This window comes from Podarcis gaigeae (genome assembly GCF_964106915.1).
Source record: "Podarcis gaigeae genome assembly, chromosome: 8".
Classification (NCBI taxonomy): domain Eukaryota; kingdom Metazoa; phylum Chordata; class Lepidosauria; order Squamata; family Lacertidae; genus Podarcis; species Podarcis gaigeae.
Genome location: NC_139684.1, coordinates 80,888,721 through 80,908,736, shown reverse-complemented (window position 1 = coordinate 80,908,736; position 20,016 = coordinate 80,888,721). Strand labels below are relative to the sequence as shown.

Here is a 20,016-nt window from a genome sequence, read left to right as displayed (position 1 = left end):
TCATTCCATCCTCCTTTCGCTTGGGCAATGTCCCCCCGCACTGGGGAAATTCCTCCTCTGCACAATATATAAGCCCCCCGGCATGGTGGAAGGCATTCACACCACAGAGAAGGCAACCCAGGCATCATGGCTGTTCTGCTCAGGGCTCTGACCCTGGCAGGTAAGAGGTGGGAAGGGCCCCCGGGGTGGAGGGTAGAAAAGAGACCAGGGTTCCCGAGCCTTGTAATGAGAGAAGGATAAAGTCACCAGACCTCCAGGTCTCTGACCTGAAGCTTTCAGGTTTGCCTGACTTCCTCCAGGTGGCAGGTGAGGGGCTCAAATCTCCAGGTGGGTGAAAGTCCCTTACAATAAAATAAAATAAAGATCATTAAGAAGATTGTGCGTGAAGCTTGCAAGCTTCAGCCCGGCAGCAGCAGACTGCAAAATATAGCCTAAACCATGGGTAGGCAAACTAAGGCCCGGGGGCCAGATGCGGCCCAATCGCCTTCTAAATCCAGCCCGTGGATGGTCCGGGAATCAGTGTGTTTTTATATGAGTAGAATGTGTCCTTTTATTTAAAATGCATCTCTGGGTTACTTGTGGGGCCTGCCTGGTGTTTTTACATGAGTAGAATGTGTGCTTTGATTTAAAGTTATTTGTGGGGCATGGGAATTCGTTCATTGTATTTATTTTTTCAAAATATAGTCCGGCCCCCCACAAGGTCTGAGGGACAGTGGACTGGCCCCCTGCTGAAAAGGTTTGCTGACCCCTGGCCTAAGCAGTCTGCAGGGTCTGCTCTCCTCTCCCAATTAACCTCCATCTCCAGGGGCCTCCCCTTGTGACATCACTGGGGGTCTGCCCTCATAGCACCAAGGGCTGCCCCTAGGTCTCAGGTCTGGACCCTGAAATCTTGGGGTCTAAAATGCTCCTAATTTGGAGCATAGGATCGCAAGCATCTGTCTTATTCTGAGCTCAGGGCGGGAATAGTGTTGCCAGCATTCTCACCAGAACAAACACAAACCCCTGTGTTGCAAAATGTGACAAAATGCAAACACAACACGCTGGCTAATAACTGTTAGTAAATAACATTGATGATGATGAGAGGCAGGACTATGATGTTGAAAGCGCTTCGGAATTCAGACCGTGGGAAGCCAAAACAAAAAATTATCACAATTTGGAAGACAATTGGACTTTTTTATTTTAGTTTTTTATTTTTATTGGATTTGATATGTTAATTGGATGTTCTTATTGGAAAATTAATAAATGCTTTAAAAAAAACCCTGTTAGTAAATATATAATCGGTATGATTTCATTCAAAATATAGGAATAATCCACTTCAAAATGATGTATATATCATACAACACATCTCACAAAATATACAAGTAACTGCAAGTTGTTATCTGTATCAGAGTCAAACAGAGATTCAAACAACCAATGAATAGCGAGGAACGCCAAACTGTCTCTCAAAGGAAGACGTCTCTCCAAAGTCTCAAAAGGACAGTGCATCTGGAATAGTTCAACTGTTTCGGAATAAAGTCTTCATCAGCAAATAATTATCAATGAAATATGCATACTAGTGAAGATCATACTAATGGATCAGTGCTCACTGGATAATGTAGCTGCTGTTGCATTTACTAAGAGTAAATTACTAACAGTTATTAGCCAGCATGTTGTGTTAGCATCCCCACCAGCACACACCTTTTGCAGCTGGATCTAGAATTGATAAGTCTTTTCTCTGTGTTCCGAAAAGCTCCCTCTGCAAATCCCTGGAGATCCAGTTATTGTCCAAAGGCAGCTGCCAACGTTAGGAGCGAAAGAAGGAAGCCTGGGTGGGGTAATCTTTATCGGCTTGTAGTAACGAAGAAGCGGGAATTTCCACCGATGTGGCGGAACAGTTTCCCTCCTGAAATACGAGAGGCCCCAATCCGTATTGGCATTCCGCCGGCTCCTCAATACGCCCCTGTTTAGACAGCAAGCATCTCCAGTGAGCATCTCCAAGCTTGACAGTTTACAATTCTGTTTAAGCTCTTTTAATTGCTGTGCCGTATGGACTTGTTTGCTACTCCTTTTGATTGTGGATTTTAAAGGCTTGTGGATAGCAGGCTGCAGCCTGAAGCCCGGGGAGCGCAGCACCAACTCCTGCTGCGCTCCTTGGGCTTCAGGCAGCTATCCGCAAGCCTTTGGAGCGTGCCCCCAGCCCTGCAAGCCCTGGGAGCGACGGCAAGGCTGCGCACAACCTTGCCGCCGCTCCCGGACCTGTTCTGGGGGCTGGGGTTGGGGGAAGCTCAGGCTTCCCCTGCCCTAGCCCCGCGGCTAAAAACAAAGCCAAGACAGCGAGCGGGATCCATCCAGCTGGAGAGGTTGCGCATGGCTAGAGAGGAAGCCAAGACAGCCAGCAGGATGGATAATTTCCCCCCTTTATTCCCCCCCCCCTAACAACTAGGTGCACCCTATGGTCCGGTGCGCCCTATGGAACAAAAAATACGGTACATCTTTTTTAATGAATTTCTTCACTAATTAACCCTCTTGTCTTGCAGCCTTAGTCTCCTGTCTCCAGCTGGCCGATGCCATCCAGATTGTCCCCACCCCATCGACCCCACGTGTAGGACAAACGGTCACCCTTTCTGTGCAGGGTATAAGGGACCCCACCATCTGCTTTTGGTTCCGGGGTAACAGATTCGACAAGGGTCAGATGATCTTCCAGATTGAGGCTGGAAGGGTGGTCTCAAGGGGTGGGGGCTCCACGGACCGCCACAGCCTGGGGAGAGACTGCGCCCTCGTCATCCAAGGTGTGCAGTCGCCTGACGCTGGGGAGTACTATTTTATCGCCCTGCACGGAAGACGCTCAGGTCAAAGATGGGAAGATGCTCTGACACGGCTGCAAATTTCCAGTGAGTACATAAAGGGGAAATGAGACTATTACGGGGTGGGGGGAGGCTGGAAGCAGCCTGAAGGATCTGCAGTGATTCAGAGTTTACCCACTGTTGTGAACTGTTTGAATGCAGAGGAATGGTGGTGGTGGGGAACCAGCTGGGACCCCCCCCCCCCGGGAAGAAGGCTCTGAGCCTGGGGAGTGGTAGTGGGGCAGAGGGATGAATGGTCAGAGGGAAGAAGGAGCTGTTGGAAGCTGAAGAGGTAATGGAATAATAATACAGTAATAATAATAATAATAATAATAATAATAATAATAATAATAATAATAATTTATATCCTGCCCATCTGGCTGGGTTTCCCCAGCCACTCTAGGTGGCTTACAGAACATATAATACAACAAAATGTCAAACAGTAAAAAAACAACAGAACATCCTATGCAGGCAACAAGCAAACCAACAAATCAATAGAACCCAATAATAATGATAACAACAATAATAGACAGTTTACTGTACAGTGTATCTGCACTGTTCACTGTAAACAATTTAACACAGAAACCTTTGTAAATTAAACTTAGTGCTGGGCAACACAAATGGTGTAGTAGGGAAGGACCCTGAAGCTATAACTCTTTGTCTCCAATAGTAAAAACATAGGCATGTTCACACAAACAATCACATTTCCCTGCGGTCTGGATTCTATTTCCTGGCTCTGCCTTACAAAATTCACGTGAGCAGGAAGAGGCTGTGGTAGAAAGAAATCTAGAATCAGAGTCAGGGGTGTCTCCCCCTCCTGCTGTGACAAGCTCCCTTCCCTTCTGGTCTCCCAGAACCAGGAGGGGCATGAAAAGGGTAGGGGAGAGGCTGACTGCATGCAGGCAGGCACAGTCTCCGATTGCTTGGAAATAGCTCTGGAGAGGAGGGGACTTTCAGTCTTGGCAACTGAGTAAGACCTACAGGGAATGAGCTGCTGTGCTCAGTAGGCATGACACTCAGCCAAGTCGGTGGAGATTGTAGTTTTGCTAATAAAGAGCTGACTCCAACTTTGAACTGTCTCAGTCACATCCACAAACGTTTGAATCCTTCCACTTCAATTACACATGTCAATTACACATGAATTTGCAACTGGGGTGTCTTGACCTTGTCTACTGTCTCTCGGTTTCTTGGCTAAAGGGAGGGAGAATCGTGTAGTGGTTTGAGGGCTGGATATAGATCAGGAGACTTGGGTTCAAGTCTGTACTCAGGCCCGGGATAATCCGGGGCCACTCACAGCCTAACTGATTTCTGCTGAGAAGGTAAAGTGAGGGTGACACAGACCCTGAATTCCTTGGAGGAAGTGCATTCTAAAAAAATAATAATGTAATAGATGCAAAATAAGCTGCCCACTGACAAATACCGTATTTTTCTCTCTATAAGACGCACCAGACCATAAGATGCACCTAGTTTTTGGAGGAGGAAAACAAGACAAAAAATATTCTGAATCTCAGAAGCCAGAACAACAAGAGGGATCGCTGTGCAGTGAAAGCAGTGATCCCTCTTGCTGTTCTGGCTTCTGGGATAGCTGTGCAGCCTGCATTCGCTCCATAAGATGCACACACATTTCCCCTAACTTTTTAGGAGGGAAAAAGTGAGTCTTATAGAGCAAAAAATACGGTATTAAGTGCCATTGCATGTCAGCTATTGGTTTTGCCAAGTGTTTGACTGGCCTTGCTCCTGTGTCTCAAAAAGCAGTTTGCAATGTAGATACAGTATCTGGTTATATGTTTTTTTTAAAAAAATATTATTATTATCTGGTTATTTGGTTGGTAAAAGGGTGTGTGTGTGCACCACAAAAATGGTTTTCCCGTGGATTATGCTGCTACCTCTGGCACAGGAGCAAGAACAGTGAGTGGTTGCCATGAGGGGGTTGCCAACTGATGAGACAGCAGCTGCTCTTTTGCCTCTAGCATCAGCTTGATCTGCAAAAACCAAGAGGTTGTGAAATTATACCAGGCCCAGGAGAAAAGTTGGCAACTCAAGGGAAGTTAGTGAAGTTGGAAACTCTGCGAGAGGCAATTTTCTCCCCACCCTTGAGCTGACTCTCTCCCTGTTTGTTGCAGACTGATGAATCTGGATCCCCTCCCACGGAACAACAGCTTTCGTTCCAAGGATGCAGGAATTGGCCCTTAAGATGAATGAATTTCCTCTTTGGTTCCCCTTCCCTTCCTTCTCCCTGATCTCCTCTTGCCTTCCACTAAAGGAGAACACTTCAATAAAATATCCACACTGGCAATTCAAAACAGCCTGGAGATGCGTTTGATAGATAGATAGATAGATAGATTGATAGATAGATAGATAGATTCTTTATTGTCATTACACAAGTGCAACATTGCACAAGTGCAACGAAATTGGATGCCATCCCTTAAAAACAACAAAAGCAACACAACAACAACAACCAAACAAACCACATTCCAGCCACACCCACACCCACACCCATCAAATAAACAAAAAATGTGTTAGGTGCGTGCCGTGTTTCGAACTCCGTGTTTGAACCGGGGAATCTGTGGCCAGGATGAAGACCCTCTGGCCTGTCAGATGGCAGCTGGACTGATGGCAGCTGGAGTCAACATTGAGAGGGCCAGAGGGACCTCATTCCTGTTGTGCAGGTTGTAAATGTTCATAAACACCAACCAAGCACATACATAGATATGTGGACCACATGTCTGGACCAGCACAGGAAGACCGCCCTGAAACCATTTTGACTCCCAGACTGACCAAATGTTTTCTCTGCAAGGAGGGAGGGGGTGAGGGAACCTTCCCATTGTCTCAGGAATTGGGTAATCTCCATCTCAAAGGAATGGACAGACTACGAGGAAAGGCAATCAAATAAGGCATTATCAGATAACCTGGCAGACAGGAAAAACAACAACATTCAAATTTCTGTTGTAGACCGCCTTTTATGTGATGTAGGTATGATGTTTGTGGGGGTTGGTCTTGGGTGACACCCCTTCTGTGATGTATGATGTATGGAGGGGTGGTCTTGAGCTCCAGGGAAGGCAATTTAAAATGTCTATATAAGGGCAGGCACACCTTGGTTCAGGGTCCTCCTGCGTGTGAGAGGAGCACCCTGTCACAACAGTTCAATAAAGATCAGGCTTACTAGCTGCTTTGCTTCTCAATATTCTCTGATTGGCCTCTGTTATTTTCTCCTACCGATAGGGAACCTACAAAGGTCTCTATAAGGGCTCTTGTGTCCCCCATAAGGGAATAAGGGCAGATTTTGTTTACAACACCCACAAAAAAATTGAGGGAACTGTGTCCCCCCAAAGTTGATGAGCATTGACAGTCAAATGGTCTTGTGATTGATTTTGCAGGGCAGGGCATACCTGAGCCACCCATTCCCTCCCCCAAGTTGGCACCCTTGGAGGAAGGTATATAAACTATGTTCAAAATAGACAATCTCTCTCTCTCATTCTCTCTCTCTCTGTCTCTCTGCGTGGTGAGGCCCGAACAAACCCATCCCTCCTCAACAGCCATCTAAAATATCCAAATTACTGGAGTCTCCTGAATCTCTTTTGGGAAGGCATTCCAGGGGGTTTGGGGTGCAGCATCCGTGAGGGACGCAGGTGGCGCTGTGGGTTAAAGCCTCAGCGCCTAGGACTTGCCGATCAAAAGGTCGGCGGTTCGAATCCCTGCGACGGGGTGCGCTCCCGCTGCTCGGTCCCAGCGCCTGCCAACCTAGCAGTTCGAAAGCACCTCCGGGTGCAAGTAGATAAATAGGGACCGCTTACCAGCGGGAAGGTAAACGGCGTTTCCGTGTGCGGCTCTGGCTCGCCAGATGCAGCTTGTCACGCTGGCCACGTGACCCGGAAGTGTCTCCGGACAGCGCTGGCCCCTGGCCTCTTAAGTGAGATGGGCGCACAACCCCAGAGTCTGTCAAGACTGGCCCCTACGGGCAGGGGTACCTTTACCTTTACCTTTAACTATCCGCGAGGGCAAATTTCTTTGTGGTTTTTAAATGGTGAAGGGCTTTGGGCTCAGGGCTGGGCATCTGCCTGGCATCTCCAGGTAGGACTTTCTGAAACCTAGGAGCGCCACCACTGCCGGTCAATGCAGTCAAGACCAAGACAGACGGGCCTGCTGGCAAAGCCACTTAAACCGCACAGGCAGAGTCCAGAGAGGAAAAGTCCAAACCGACACTTTCCCGAACAAACTGGACAAAAACAGCATATGATTTGAGGAGACAGGAACCTAAAGGTTTTGCCTTTCTCAGGTCAGGCCACAAGAGCTTTTTAACAGTGGAAGGGACTTCCTCGAGAGGTGGTGGACTCTCCTTCCTCAGAAGTTTTCAAGCAGAGATTGGATGGCCATCTGTCATTGGATGCCTTAGCTGAGATTCCTGCATTGCAGGGGGTTGGACTAGATGACCCCCGGGTGCCCCTTCCAACTCGATTCTATGACTGGCTGTTAAGCAACACCTCCACCTGTCCTCCTCTTGGATAGCTGACGGTAGCATCAGCAGAATTAACCCTTAAATGGCAAAGTTAATGAGCCCTGCTGTTCCAACAAGGGTCAAAACCTTACTCAGCTCCCTCTGCCCCGTGACAATCTCTTGGCCCTGACACAACGGGGGCTTTTCTGGAGATTTCCGGAGTTGATTTGGCCTCTTGCAGGAGGGGAGGGGTGGAGAGAGGAAAAGGAATGTAAATATTTACCAGCACAATGGAGCAGGGGATTTCCCCTGCACTGATTCAGTTCAAAAGGACTCACAGAACAAGGAAGTCCAAGAGGATCAGACAGATTTCCTCCCCGCCCCATTGAACTAAGGGACAGTCATGTTTGCCTGGTTTTTCCTTTTTTCCTTTTTTTACTGGGTTCTGTTTTTTATTTATTTTTAATTTCATAAAATATATGCACTGCTTGATTGCAAACAACAACCTCAAAGCAGTTTACAAAAAAGACAAATCAATAAAATTATGAGTAAAAACAGACAAAACATTCAAAAAACGAAGAGCAGCAATAAATTAAAGAACACACCAGCATTCTAGATGCCCAGGTAAAAAGGTAAAGGGACCCCTGACCATTAGGTCCAGTCGTGACTGACTCTGGGGTTGCAGCGCTCATCTCGCTTTATTGGCCGAAGGAGCTGGCATACAGCTTCCGGGTCATGTGGCCAGCATGACTAAGCTGCTTCTGATGAACCAGAGCAGCGCATGGAAACGCCGTTCACCTTCCCACCGGAGTGGTACCTATCTATCTCCTTGCACTTGACGTGCTTTCGAACTGCTAGGTGGGCAGGAGCTGGAACCGAGCAACGGGAGCTCACCCCGTCGCGGGGATTCGAACTGCTGACCTTCTGATCGGCAAGTCCTAGGCTCTGTGGTTTAACCCACAGCACCACCCGGGTCCCTGAGATGCCCAGGTAGGCTTGTCTAAAAGCTCTGCCCTCGTGTTCTCAAGTGCAGCTTGATCTGCAGAAACCAGCCATTGACTATCTTAATCGCGACTGTGAAGCACAACCCTATGCCAATCTCGGCAGACCAAGCTGTTGCGCATAAGAACCGCGGCCTGTGAAAGAAAGGCTTGGCAATGCCCCATGTGCTTTTCCTCAAAACCCACCAAGAACTGCAGTTATTTTGCTGCAAAAGCTGATGAAGGGTGGTTTGTGTTCGAATCATGCCCGCAGCAGATATAAACCACCGCCCAGGGCAAAGATCTCCCAATACCTTATCCCAAATCAGGATCTGCCATATATTTGATGACATGTCCTTGTGGACATGTTCTGCAACATGCTATTGATGTAATAATAGCGTATTTGTGGTAGATATGTTCTGTGTTAGTTTGTTCTGCGATGCTTCTGCAATGCTACTGTCAGAATGGCTGCACATCTGAACTGTGTCTATGGTTTATTGCTGTAGATCATGGCACCAGTGCAGTTGGCATATATTGATAAAAGAAGAGATCTTGCAAATTCAGAGCTGTCCTGAACCTGGTACTCATCTTTATTTTAAATGTGACCTTGAAGGTATGAGTAAATTCCCTGAACTTAATGCCAAGCTCAGCACACAAATCGCCTGTTACCAGCAAAGTTTAATTGTCACCTCCTGTAAGAAAAAATTGGGTTCGGCAGAGACAACAAAGTCTTCCTCCGAAAGTAGAGTCATGACTCAGGAAGCCTACAGATCACCAATGAGTCATTTCTCATGAGACTAACATTGGCACGTATTGACTCCAGCAAAAAGTTTCAGAAAGGTTTTCGGCAGAGTCCCTTGTGAAATTTTACTGACGCTTTTGACAAATTCCCCCCTGATATTCTTGCAGAGAAGCTAGTAAAATGTGGGCTGGACAAAGTAACTGTTAGATGGATTTGTAGCTGGTTGAACCTGCAGAGTGCTCTTCATCATCCTAGGAAAAAATGACAAGCAGAAGAAGAAGAAGAAGAGTTTGGATTTGATATCCCGCCTTTCACTCCCTTTAAGGAGTCTCAAAGCGGCTAACATTCTCCTTTCCCTTCCTCCCCCACAACAAACACTCTGTGAGGTGAGTGGGGCTGAGAGACTTCAAAGAAGTGTGACTGGCCCAAGGTCACCCAGCAGCTGCATGTGGAGGAGCAGAGATGCGAACCCGGTTCCCCAGATTAAGAGACTACTGCTCTTAACCACTGCACCACACTGGCTCTGTAATGGACTTGGCATTGCTCAACGTCTTTGTAAATGACTTGGGTGAAGGAATTGAGGGGATGCTCATCAAATTTGCAGGTGACACCAAACTGGGAGGGGTAGCTAAGGTCGCAGAAGTCAGAATCAGAATTCAAAATGGCCTTAACGGATTGGAGAACTGGGCGCAAGCGAACAAAATGAATTTCAAAAGGGACAAATGCAAGGTTCTGCACTTAGGCAGGAAGAACCAGCTGCACAAATATAAGATGGAGGACATCTGGCTTACTAGCAGTACATGTGAAAAGGATCTAGGGGTCTTGGTGGACCACAAACTGAACATGAGTCAACAGGGTGATGCAGCAGCAAAAAACCCGAAGCAGCCCCTTGTAAGGTCATGTCGGCATGGATGTTAAAATCCCTCAGGACAACCAAACTAGGTGTCTCCAGGAGAACATCCACCATGACCTGAAGCAGCTTGGGCAGGGAATCCTTGGTGCAGCGGGGAGGTTGGTACACCAAAAGGAATCCTGTACTGCCCCTATTGCCCAACTTCCAGAACCTGCACTGAGAAAACTGGGTCTTCCCAGTAGGACACCTGGTGCAAACTAATGACTTCCTAAAAATCACTGCAACCCCCCCCTCCCTGCCCACAAGGCCTGGGTTGCTGTGCGTAAGAGAAACCTGGTGGACAAGCAGCGGCAAGGACAGGCCCATCTGCTTCCTCCAACCAAGTCTCTGTTACGCATGCCAGGTCAAGTCCTCCATGCAAGATCAAGTCATGGATGGCAGTGGTCTTATGAATCATTGACCTGGCATTGCACAGCAGCACCTTCAGGTCGTGTGGGTATCCCTTGCTGATTCCAGTATCCGTCCGGTCAGGACCAGACCCGAAGACGATCAAGGGTCTGGAAACTAAGCCTTATGAGGGAGTTGGATGCATTTAGCTTGGAGAAGAGGAGACTGAGAGGAGATATGATATCTGAAAGGCTGCCATGTGGAAGATGGAGGAAGCTTGTTCTCTGCTGTTCCAGAGGGTAGAACTGATTGATTCAAGTTACAAGAAAGGAGATTCTGAATAAAAATCAGGAAGAACTTCCTGATAGTAAGAGTTGTTCAACAGTGGAACAAGCTACCTGTCAACATGCAGAGGGCTGTGCGGCCAGCTGGCAACCCCAGCTGAGCTGTCTTCATTCATCGGCCTGTACGCCGATGTAAATCAGTGAACCGAACTTCAAAAGCCTGGGCACGCTATTAGCAGAGTGTACTGTGCACACAAAAGTAGGAGTGAGACATGTGAAGTCATGCTACAGCTACAGATTTATTAAACATAATTAAGAAACATGTCATCTCTCTCTCATGTTGTCTCAGTAAAAGGTAAAGGTAAAGGGACCACTGACCATTAGGTCCAGTTGTGACCGACTCTGGGGTTGCGGTGCTCATCTCGCTTTATTGGCCGAGGGAGCCGGCGTACAGCTTCCGGGTCATGTGGCCAGCATGACTAAGCCGCTTGTGGCGAACCAGAGCAGCGCACAGAAACGCTGTTTACCTTCCCGCTGGAGCGGTACCTATTTATCTACTTGCACTTTAATGTGGACCTAATAGGTATCTAAAGCCATTTGCACATCACAAAATATGTATTTTATCAAAGTCATTGTTGAACTAAAATACAGTTAAGAAGTATATTAATAGCTAAAGGTAAAGGGCCCCTGACCATTAGGTCCAGTCGCAAACGACTCTGGGGTTGTGGCGCTCATCTCACTTTACTGGATGAGGGAGCCGACGTTTGTCCACAGACAGTTTTTCCAGGTCATGTGACCAGCATGACTAAGCCGCTTCTGGCAAAACCAGAGCAGTGCACGGAAACACCGTTTACCTTCCCGCCGGAGTGGCACCTATTTATCTACTTGCACTTTGACGTGCTTTCAAACTTCTAGGTTGGCAGGAGCAGGGACCAAGCAACGGGAGCTCACCCCGTTGCGGGGATTTGAACCGCTGACCTTCTGATCGGCAAGTCCTAGGCTCTGCAGTTTAACCCACAGCGCCACCCACGTCTCAGCAAAAGCTATACACAAACGGAAGTTCCCAGCATACTGTGCTGGAGTGTAAACAGACATGTGACATGCAACAATCTCATGCCTGTTCCTTAAGAAATGTCAACAGTGGACTCTCCTTTCTTGGAGAGGGGTTGGACTAGATGACCCATGGGGTCCCTTCCAACTCTACAATTCTCAGATGCAAACCCTCTTGGGATGGTGAGCAGGGAGCACACGGGTGTTGGACATGCAGGAGAGTTCAAGCACATTTCTTGCAACAGCGCCACATTGCTGCTCTCCAGAGGGCCTCAGGCACAACAAAAGTAGGACAAAAAACAATCTAGAACATTAGTGGTATAAAAAGTTATGGGATTTCAGCAAGCACAAACAGCAGCGGGGTCGTTTGTGACCCCCCTGAGAGCAACATGTGAGCTAGGACTAAAAATAAGAGATCAAAATCAGTAAAACAACACAGAAACCTATAGTAAGAACAAAATTCATTTGCCATAAGCATCCCGAAACCTTTCTTTAGAGCTAATTCTGCATACAGTGGTAGCTTGGTTTAAGAACAGCTTAGTTTATGAACAACTTGGATTAAGAACGCTGCAAACTCAGAAGGAGGTGTTTTGGTTTGTGAACTTTGCCTTGGAAGCAGAACATGTTGAGTGTGTTCCATTTGTAAATTGAGTCCTCCATTGCTATAGGAAAGCATGCCTTGGTTTAAGAACGCTTTGGTTTAAGAATGGACTTCTGGAACAGATTAAGTTCATAAACCAAGGTAGTCATACCTTGGGTTACAGCCGCTTCAGGTTGCGTTTTTTCGGGTTACGCACCCGCCAAAACCTGGAAGTACCAGAACGGGTTACTTCCGGATTTTGGCAGTTGCTCATATGCAGAAGTGCTTTGCGCTTTGCGCATGCGCAGAAGCGCCGAATCACAACCTGTGTGTGCGCACACATGCCGCTGCAGGTTGCGAGCACTGTGGGTTGCGAATGTGCATCCCGCACGAATCGCGTTTGCAACTCGAGCGTCCACTGTACTACTGTTACAGTGGTACCTCGGGTTACATACGCTTCAGGTTACAGACTCTGCTAACCCAGAAATAGTACCTCGGGTTAAGAAATTTGCTTCAGGATGAGAACAGAAATCGTGCTCTGGCAGCGCGGCAGCAGCGGGAGGCCCCATTAGCTAGAGGGGTGCTTCAGGTTAAGAACAGTTTCAGGTTAAGAACAGACCTCCGGAACGAACTAAGTACTTAACCTGAGGTACCATTGTATTTCATTTCTCACTTAATGTTCATGTCCTAGCCAGTAGATGGCAGAAGAGGTCACAGTACAGTACTTACGTTTTGGCTAACAGGTGCTGATTCCCTTCAATAATGCTTAGGATGGTTTATCAAGCAGATCACTTGTGCATTTCAACCCTTCGCCTGCAAGGCAGAAGTTCAACAGGGGAAGCGTTCTTCACTGAGGCAGCTCTGGTAGGAAGGGAGCATGCCTGGGGTTTGGGACTTACTCCTAAGGAGAGGAAAAAGGGAGACTTGAAAACAGAACAGCTGCATTGAAACAGCTTTCTGGAAGAGGTCTGCTGAAAGATTTGGTGCTGGGAAGAATCTGGGGAAATCAGAGGGGAAATCAGGTATTATGAGCCAACATTTCTGCGATAAAACAGAGGGGGGAGATGGTGTCTCTTTTGGCCCCTTGGCCAGATGTGGCACATAGATACTGTCTCTCGTGATGTGCCCCTTCCCCAGAGATATAGCACAGCATCCATCTCAAAGCAGCGCTCCTCTCCCAACCCCCAAAATCCATATCAGATCTGAAGATAGCAGAATCCATCAATAGTTCCTCTTTCTCAAGCATTCCTAAGCAAGCCAAGCCAAACTGGTTTTGGCCCCTGTCAAACTGGTTTTTTGGGTGACCAACGCTTGGAGGTGGGTGTGACCTCCTTGCACATTCCCGGTGCGTTTTCTGAGACAAAGGCCAGCCAACGGCCTCATTAATTCATGAAACCTGCAAGCGCCTCCTTTGTGGGTTTGCTAGCTCCTCCTATGCCAGATGCATTTGCCAGATGCAGACATGGATGGCTTGACTAGCAGCCTAGGTTCCCTTCCCTGGCATATTCGCCTTTTAAACATTGTAGGTTTTTTTAAAGGGTTCTGGGAACTGTAGCTCTGTGAGGGGTCAACTACCGCTCCCAGGATTCAAAATCCTCTTTCTCCTCCCCCCTTTTTTCAATTTTTTATTGGAAGTTTTACTTACAACATAACATAACCCCCCCACCCCCAATACAGAAACCCACCCCCATTAAACATGAACATAACATACAATGAGCATAACATACAACAGTACAAACAACCAAATAAAAGACTTCCTTTATCCTGTATCTTGTTTTGATTAATGTCTGCAGGAGACTTTGTGGATATTTAAGTTATAATTAGAAAAATCTTAATAATTATTCATAAAGGAAACAGCTTATAAGAAGTAAATAAGGAGGGCATATACCAAAATCCTCTTTCAAATGGAGATTTTGCAGTTGGGAAATTGAGGGCGGAATTCATGCAAAGCCTGGGATGAAGGAACCACCAAGGGGAAAATGTGCAAGTACCCTGGAAGCAAGTACTCTGCTCTTGAGAGGTGGAGACATCACCTTGCCAACAAAGGTTCGTATAGTTAAAGCTCTGGTTTTCCCAGTAGTGATGTATGGAAGTGAGAGCTGGACCATAAAGAAGGCTGATCACCAAAGAATTGATGGTTTTGAATTATGGAGCTGGAGGAGACTCTAGAGAGTCCCATGGACTGCAAGAAGATCAAACCTCTCCATACTGAAGGAAATCAACCCTGAGTGCTCACTGGAAGGACAGATCCTGAAGCTGAGGCTCCAATACTTTGGCCACCTCATGAGAAGAGAAGACTCCCTAGAAAAGACCCTGATGTTGGGAAAGATGGAGGGCACAAGGAGAAGGGGACGACAGAGGAGGAGATGGTTGGATAGTGTTCTCGAAGCTACCAGCATGAGTTTAACCAAACTGCAGGAGGCAGTGGAGGACAGAGATGCCTGGCGTTCTCTGGTCCATGGGGTCACGAAGAGTCGAACACGACTAAACGACTAAACAACAACAACAACAACTCTGGAAGCAGTAGTATTGATGGACCTGCTCCTTATCTGCTATTGGGTCCCCTGAGCACAGATTCACACGAAGTGGCAACCAACCTTGCAGGATACAACAGGATTTATTTGAAATGCATATGCAGAACAAAGGTACAGAGCGATCAGCTCGCAATCTGCACACCCCAATCAGGGTGCGCCCACTTTTTATAGACTATACAAAAAAAAAAAAAAAACCAGAGAGTGAGACTTTACATTCTTATCCAATCAGGCTCTAACATTCCATGTTTCTCCTTTTGAATGTTAACTCTTCTTAATTTACTCATTCTTTGTTTGTCTGCTTGCTATGGCCTTCCCTGTCTTGTAACAGTGGCTTTGGTAACAGCATGCTGGAATTTCTATTTCTGAGGCCCTTCAGTATTGTGGGGAATTCAGACGCGCAGGGCACCTTTGTGATACGCACAGCCACTCTCCCTTTCTAAGTTTATAAAGTCTCCTCCGTGTTCCTGAATGCTTAGTTTTAGAGCCTGCAGAACAAATCTTCCCATGAGCCATCTGCAGAGTGACTCTAGGAAGTGATCTTCACAGGCCGATGAACTTCTTTTCACACCGATTCGATGCAAAGGCTTCTTCCCCATGGCCAGAAATTCCCCTTTTCATGCTGATTGGGTGTCTCTGGGATGTTGGAGACAGGGACCCTGCTGCGGAAATGGAAATAGACCTTCCCACGCCCCCAGCAACTCCAAACAGCTACACTTCTGCCCATAAGCAAATCAGGAACGAATGCAGGACGAATGCTCATAGTCGTATAATTGCCCCCCGAAACAAATAGGAGAGGATGCTCAATTAATAACCAGACACAGTCTAACCTCCATGTAGCCCTTGTGCAAGCAAATCAGGACAAACGCTCAATGCTGAGGTTGCCCAGAGGAACCCCAGGAGGGGGAGGGGACGTGAGAGATTGTCCCTTTGAGGAAAGTTTGAAAAAGTTGCCTATGTTTAGCCTGGAGAAGCGACGGTTAGGAGGCACGATAGCCATCTCCAAATATCTGATGGGCTGTCAATTATATGATGGAGCAAATATTTTCCTGTTGCTTCAGAGCGATGGCTTCACATTACCCGAGTGTTTGAGGAAGGAGTGTTTGGGCAGGAACTGGCTCGAGACATTGTAGTGCCTGAGGCGAACCACAAAATGGCGCCCCTCCCAGCCAGGGATGAAGGGGTGAGTGAAGATTTGCATCAGGGACAAGAGGGAATAGAGATGGACGTCGGAAACAAGGGTGAGAGGAGACCAGCAGCACCTCCTTTTCGCCAAGAGGCTCCAAGGAGCATGAAGCAGCTATCGTTGCCATCACGGCAACATCAGCCGTGGGGATTGCATTCCTTGGAAGCCAGATATGCTGCCCTGTGAATGCTGCCGCCTGAGGCGGTCGCCTCACACTGCCCCATGTGTAGGCCGGCCCAGACCGTAGCGCAGGGGTAGGCAAACTAAGGCCCAGGGGCCAGATGTGGCCCAATCGCCTTCTCAATCTGGCCCACGGACAGTCCAGGAATCAGTGTGTTTTTACATAAGTAGAATGTGTTATTTAAAATGCATCTCTGGGTTATTTCTGGGGCCTGCCTGGTGTTTTTACATGAGTAGAATGTGTGCTTTTATTTAAAATGCATCTCTGGGTTATTTGTGAGGCCTGCCTGGTGTTTTTACATGAGTAGAATGTGTGCTTTTATTTAAAATGCATCTCTGGGTTATTTGTGGGGCATAGGAATTTATTCACCCCCCCCTAAAAAAAAATATAGTCCGGCTCACCACATGGTCTGAGGGACGGTGGACCATCCCACTGCTGAAAAAGGTTGCTGATCCCTGCCATAGCGCAATGTTAGAGAATCTGCCACAGAATATCCTTGGGCTGATCCCTCACATCTCCAGGTATGGCTGCATGAAACCTTGGAGAGTCTCTGCCCGTCAGTGCATACAGTATTGAACTTTTGGTCCCATTGCCGTTCAACGTCTTTGTAAATGACTTGGGTGAAGGAATTGAGGGGATGCTCATCAAATTTGTAGATGGCACCAAACTGGGAGGGGTAGCTAAGGTCCCATAAGTCAGAATCAGAATTCAAAATGGCCTTAACGGATTGGAGAACTGGGCGCAAGCGAACAAAATTAATTTCAATAGGGAGAAATGCAAGGTTCTGCACTTAGGTAGGAAGAACCGGGTGCACAAATATAAGCTGGAGGACACCTGGCTTACTAGCAGTACATGTGAAAAGGGTCTAGGGGTCTTGGTGGACCACAAGATGAACATGAGTCAACAGGGTGATGCAGCAGCAAAAAAAGCTAACACTATTCCAGGCCGCAACAATAGAAATAAAGTGCCCAGATCAAGGGAAGTCAGAGTATCACTCTATTCTGCCTTGGTCAGACCACACTTCGAATGCTATGTCCAATTCTGGGCACCACAATTTAAGAAGGATGTTGACAAGCTGGAAGGTGGGCAGAGGAGGGCAACCAAGATGATCAAGGGTCTGGAAACTAAGCCTTATGAGGAACGGTTGAAGGAGCTGGGTATGTTTAGCCTGGAAAAGAGGAGACTGAGAGGAGATATGATAGCCATCTTCAAATATCTAAAGTGTTGTCCTTTTGGAAGATGGAGCAAGCTTGTTTTCTCCTGCTCTGGAGGGTAGGACCTAAACCAAGGGCTTCAAGTTAAAAGAATGGAGATTCTGACTAAACATCAGGAACAAATTTCTGATGGTAAGAGCTGTTAGGCAGTGGAACAGTCCTCCACTGGAGGTTGTTGGCTCTCCTCCCTTGGAGGTTTTTAAGCAAAGGTTGGACAGCCATCTGTCATGGATGCTTTAGCTGAGATTCCTGCATTGCAGGGGGTTGGACTAGATGACCCATGGGTACTTCCAACTCTATGATTCTATGGACTAGAAGGACCAGTGGACTGACTCAGTGTAAGTCGCCTCCCTGCGAACTTCCTGATGCTCCAGGTTGTTTAATAGTGGTAGAGTTGGCCTTGGAAGAGGGTGGACTCTCCTTCCACCTACGAGGGAGGCTGTAGCACCAGATTTTCTGCATTGATAGCAGATTGGATGCTTTGACCTTTGAGGTTCCTCTGAACTCTGTTCCTCCTTAAAGAGGAACAAGGCAGGAGATGTGAGGGTTGACCTGGCCTTGTATGTCCTTTAATGTCAAGTTGTGGAAGCAGGCTTCAATGGCGAGGCCCAGACCCGGAACATCTGATGGGAGGACCAAATCAGACATGGTGTTAAAGTGGTCTTATCCTCACCCACCTGTGGTACACATCTAAGGGATTATTTCAGGCCCTCCAAGTGTGTCTATTTTCCAGGGACATCCTTGATTTACAGAACCTGTCCCAGTTTCTGATTTGATCCTGGAATGTCCCCCCTCTCCCCCTTTTTAAATATATTTTTAATTATATTTTCTATTTTACATTTCAAAATATTTAAAGAACCTTAAATCAATTACTTCCCTGCAAACCATTCAGTAAAACCATTCAGTAATCCATTGTTACATCCATCAAAACTTATTTACGCTGTTTAATTCATCTTAAAGCTACCAGCATTTTTAAATAAACACAATTCCCCCCTCCATATATTCAGTGAACATTTTCCAGTCTTCTTTAAACGTACATTCTTCTTGTTCTCTTAATCTATATGTTAAATCTGCAAGCTGCATGCATTTCATCAGTTGTCCAGCTTTTCCTTAGGATGTCCCTGTTTTCTTCGGAGAAATTTTGGAGGGTGTGGACTTATCCGACCCCTGAGCCATCTGAACACAGCCCTGTATCGGGAAGTTGTTTTTGTTTTACTGTTTACTGTTTTATTATGTTTTATATATGTTGGAAGCCAGTCAGATGGATGGGGTATAAATAGTAAAGTTGTTGTTGTTGTTGTTGTTGAATAGGATGTCCCTATTTCCATCAGAGAAATGTTGGAGTGTATGTGTATTGTGCCACTTTAAATAGCCACAGCTTCACCCAAAGGATTCTGGGAGCGGAGGTTTGTTAAGGGTGCTGAGCAGAGCATGCCCAGCCATTAGGTAAGGTGAAACACCGCCTCAGGCGGTCAATGTCCCCAGGTGACATGCCTGCAGCTGCCCTGCCGCCTCTTTCAGTAATGGAGAAGCACTGCTGCTGGTGATGCCAATTTTGGGCAAGATCACGTCCATTTGGAGCAAGATCTCACTGAAAACAGGAGCCATCTTGCCTGAAAAATTGGCGCCATCTCCTCCTGGGCAAGGCAGCAATTCTTTCCCCGGCCCTGAGAGTTGTTAGGAGACCTCTTATTCTCTCCCCAGAACTATAATTCCCAGAGCTTCGCAGGGAGGGAGATTGATAGCTGAACCGCTCTGAATTGTAGCTCTTTGAGGGGGGAATGGGGTCTCCTGACAACTCTCTGCCCCCTTAGCAAACCCAACACATCAGACATGAGAAAGCATGGAAGGTCATATCTCGTTTGGCCCTGAGAATAAACAATGATCTCTCTGAGCAAGTGCAGAGTGCAGTTCGGCCACCACTGCCTACGTGTATAACTTGGCATCTCTCTGCTTTGTTCTGGGTCAGGCGGTACAGGCGGCAAGGCACACAACCGCCACCCAAGGAACCCAGACTAACTAGCAGAGAGACGCCTCTGCCAATGGATAACCTCTGGGTGACTCATTCATGCAAATTCCCAGCACCACAGTGCTGTTTGCAGCACTTTTTTTTAAAGTACAGGGCGGGGGAATCCCTCTTCCCAGGAAACTCTGAGAATTGCGGCTCTGGGAAGATAATAGGGGCCTCCTGCAACTCTTAACTCCCAGAATTCTTAGCAACTCTCGCCAACAATAACAAAACTCAGCTCCCAGAATTCTTTGGGAGGGGAAGCCATGACTGTTTAAAGAAGATTTCCACCACAGAGCTAGAATTGCCAGACTTCCCTGGGAAGAAAGATTGGTTGTTAAGCTACTCTATTGTCGCAGGAATTTATGTATGGGGGTGGGGGTTGCCCCTCCAGCAGATATCATGCACATGCAGCCCACTACCAAAATCAGCACAATCGCTTTTGTGACTTTTGTGATTTGTTCCCACAAAACACTTCATCACAGTTTCTTCCCATCTATTCAAAGGGCCCCTGCTGCATGATACCAAATGTAAGAATTTACTGATAAATGTACCTGTGTACTGGCTCACTGGGAAAACTTCAGAAATTCATATAGATGTGAGCTCAGCTACTCAGCAGCACCTCTGCCTGAGTGATAATCCCTGGCATCCGGATACCTGAGTGCCAGACAGGTAGCCTTTCCAGAAATAACAAACCCAGATGAAGATAAAAGGGTGTGATTAACTTGGCTGGGAAACAGGGAAATATCTCTTTTGTTACACT

The 20,016-nt window shown here is 47.1% G+C and overlaps 1 protein-coding gene across 1 annotated transcript; it reads left to right on the top strand.

Annotated features, from left to right (window-relative positions):
- Positions 1-5,125, top strand: LOC310851773 (cell adhesion molecule CEACAM16-like). Its single transcript, XM_083754453.1, has 3 exons — positions 1-160; positions 2,517-2,870; positions 4,946-5,125. The coding sequence occupies exons 1-3, from the start codon at positions 127-129 to the stop codon at positions 4,948-4,950; spliced, it is 393 nt and encodes a 130-aa protein (XP_083610579.1). The 5' UTR covers positions 1-126; the 3' UTR covers positions 4,951-5,125.
- The last annotated feature ends 14,891 nt before the right edge of the window (positions 5,126-20,016 follow it).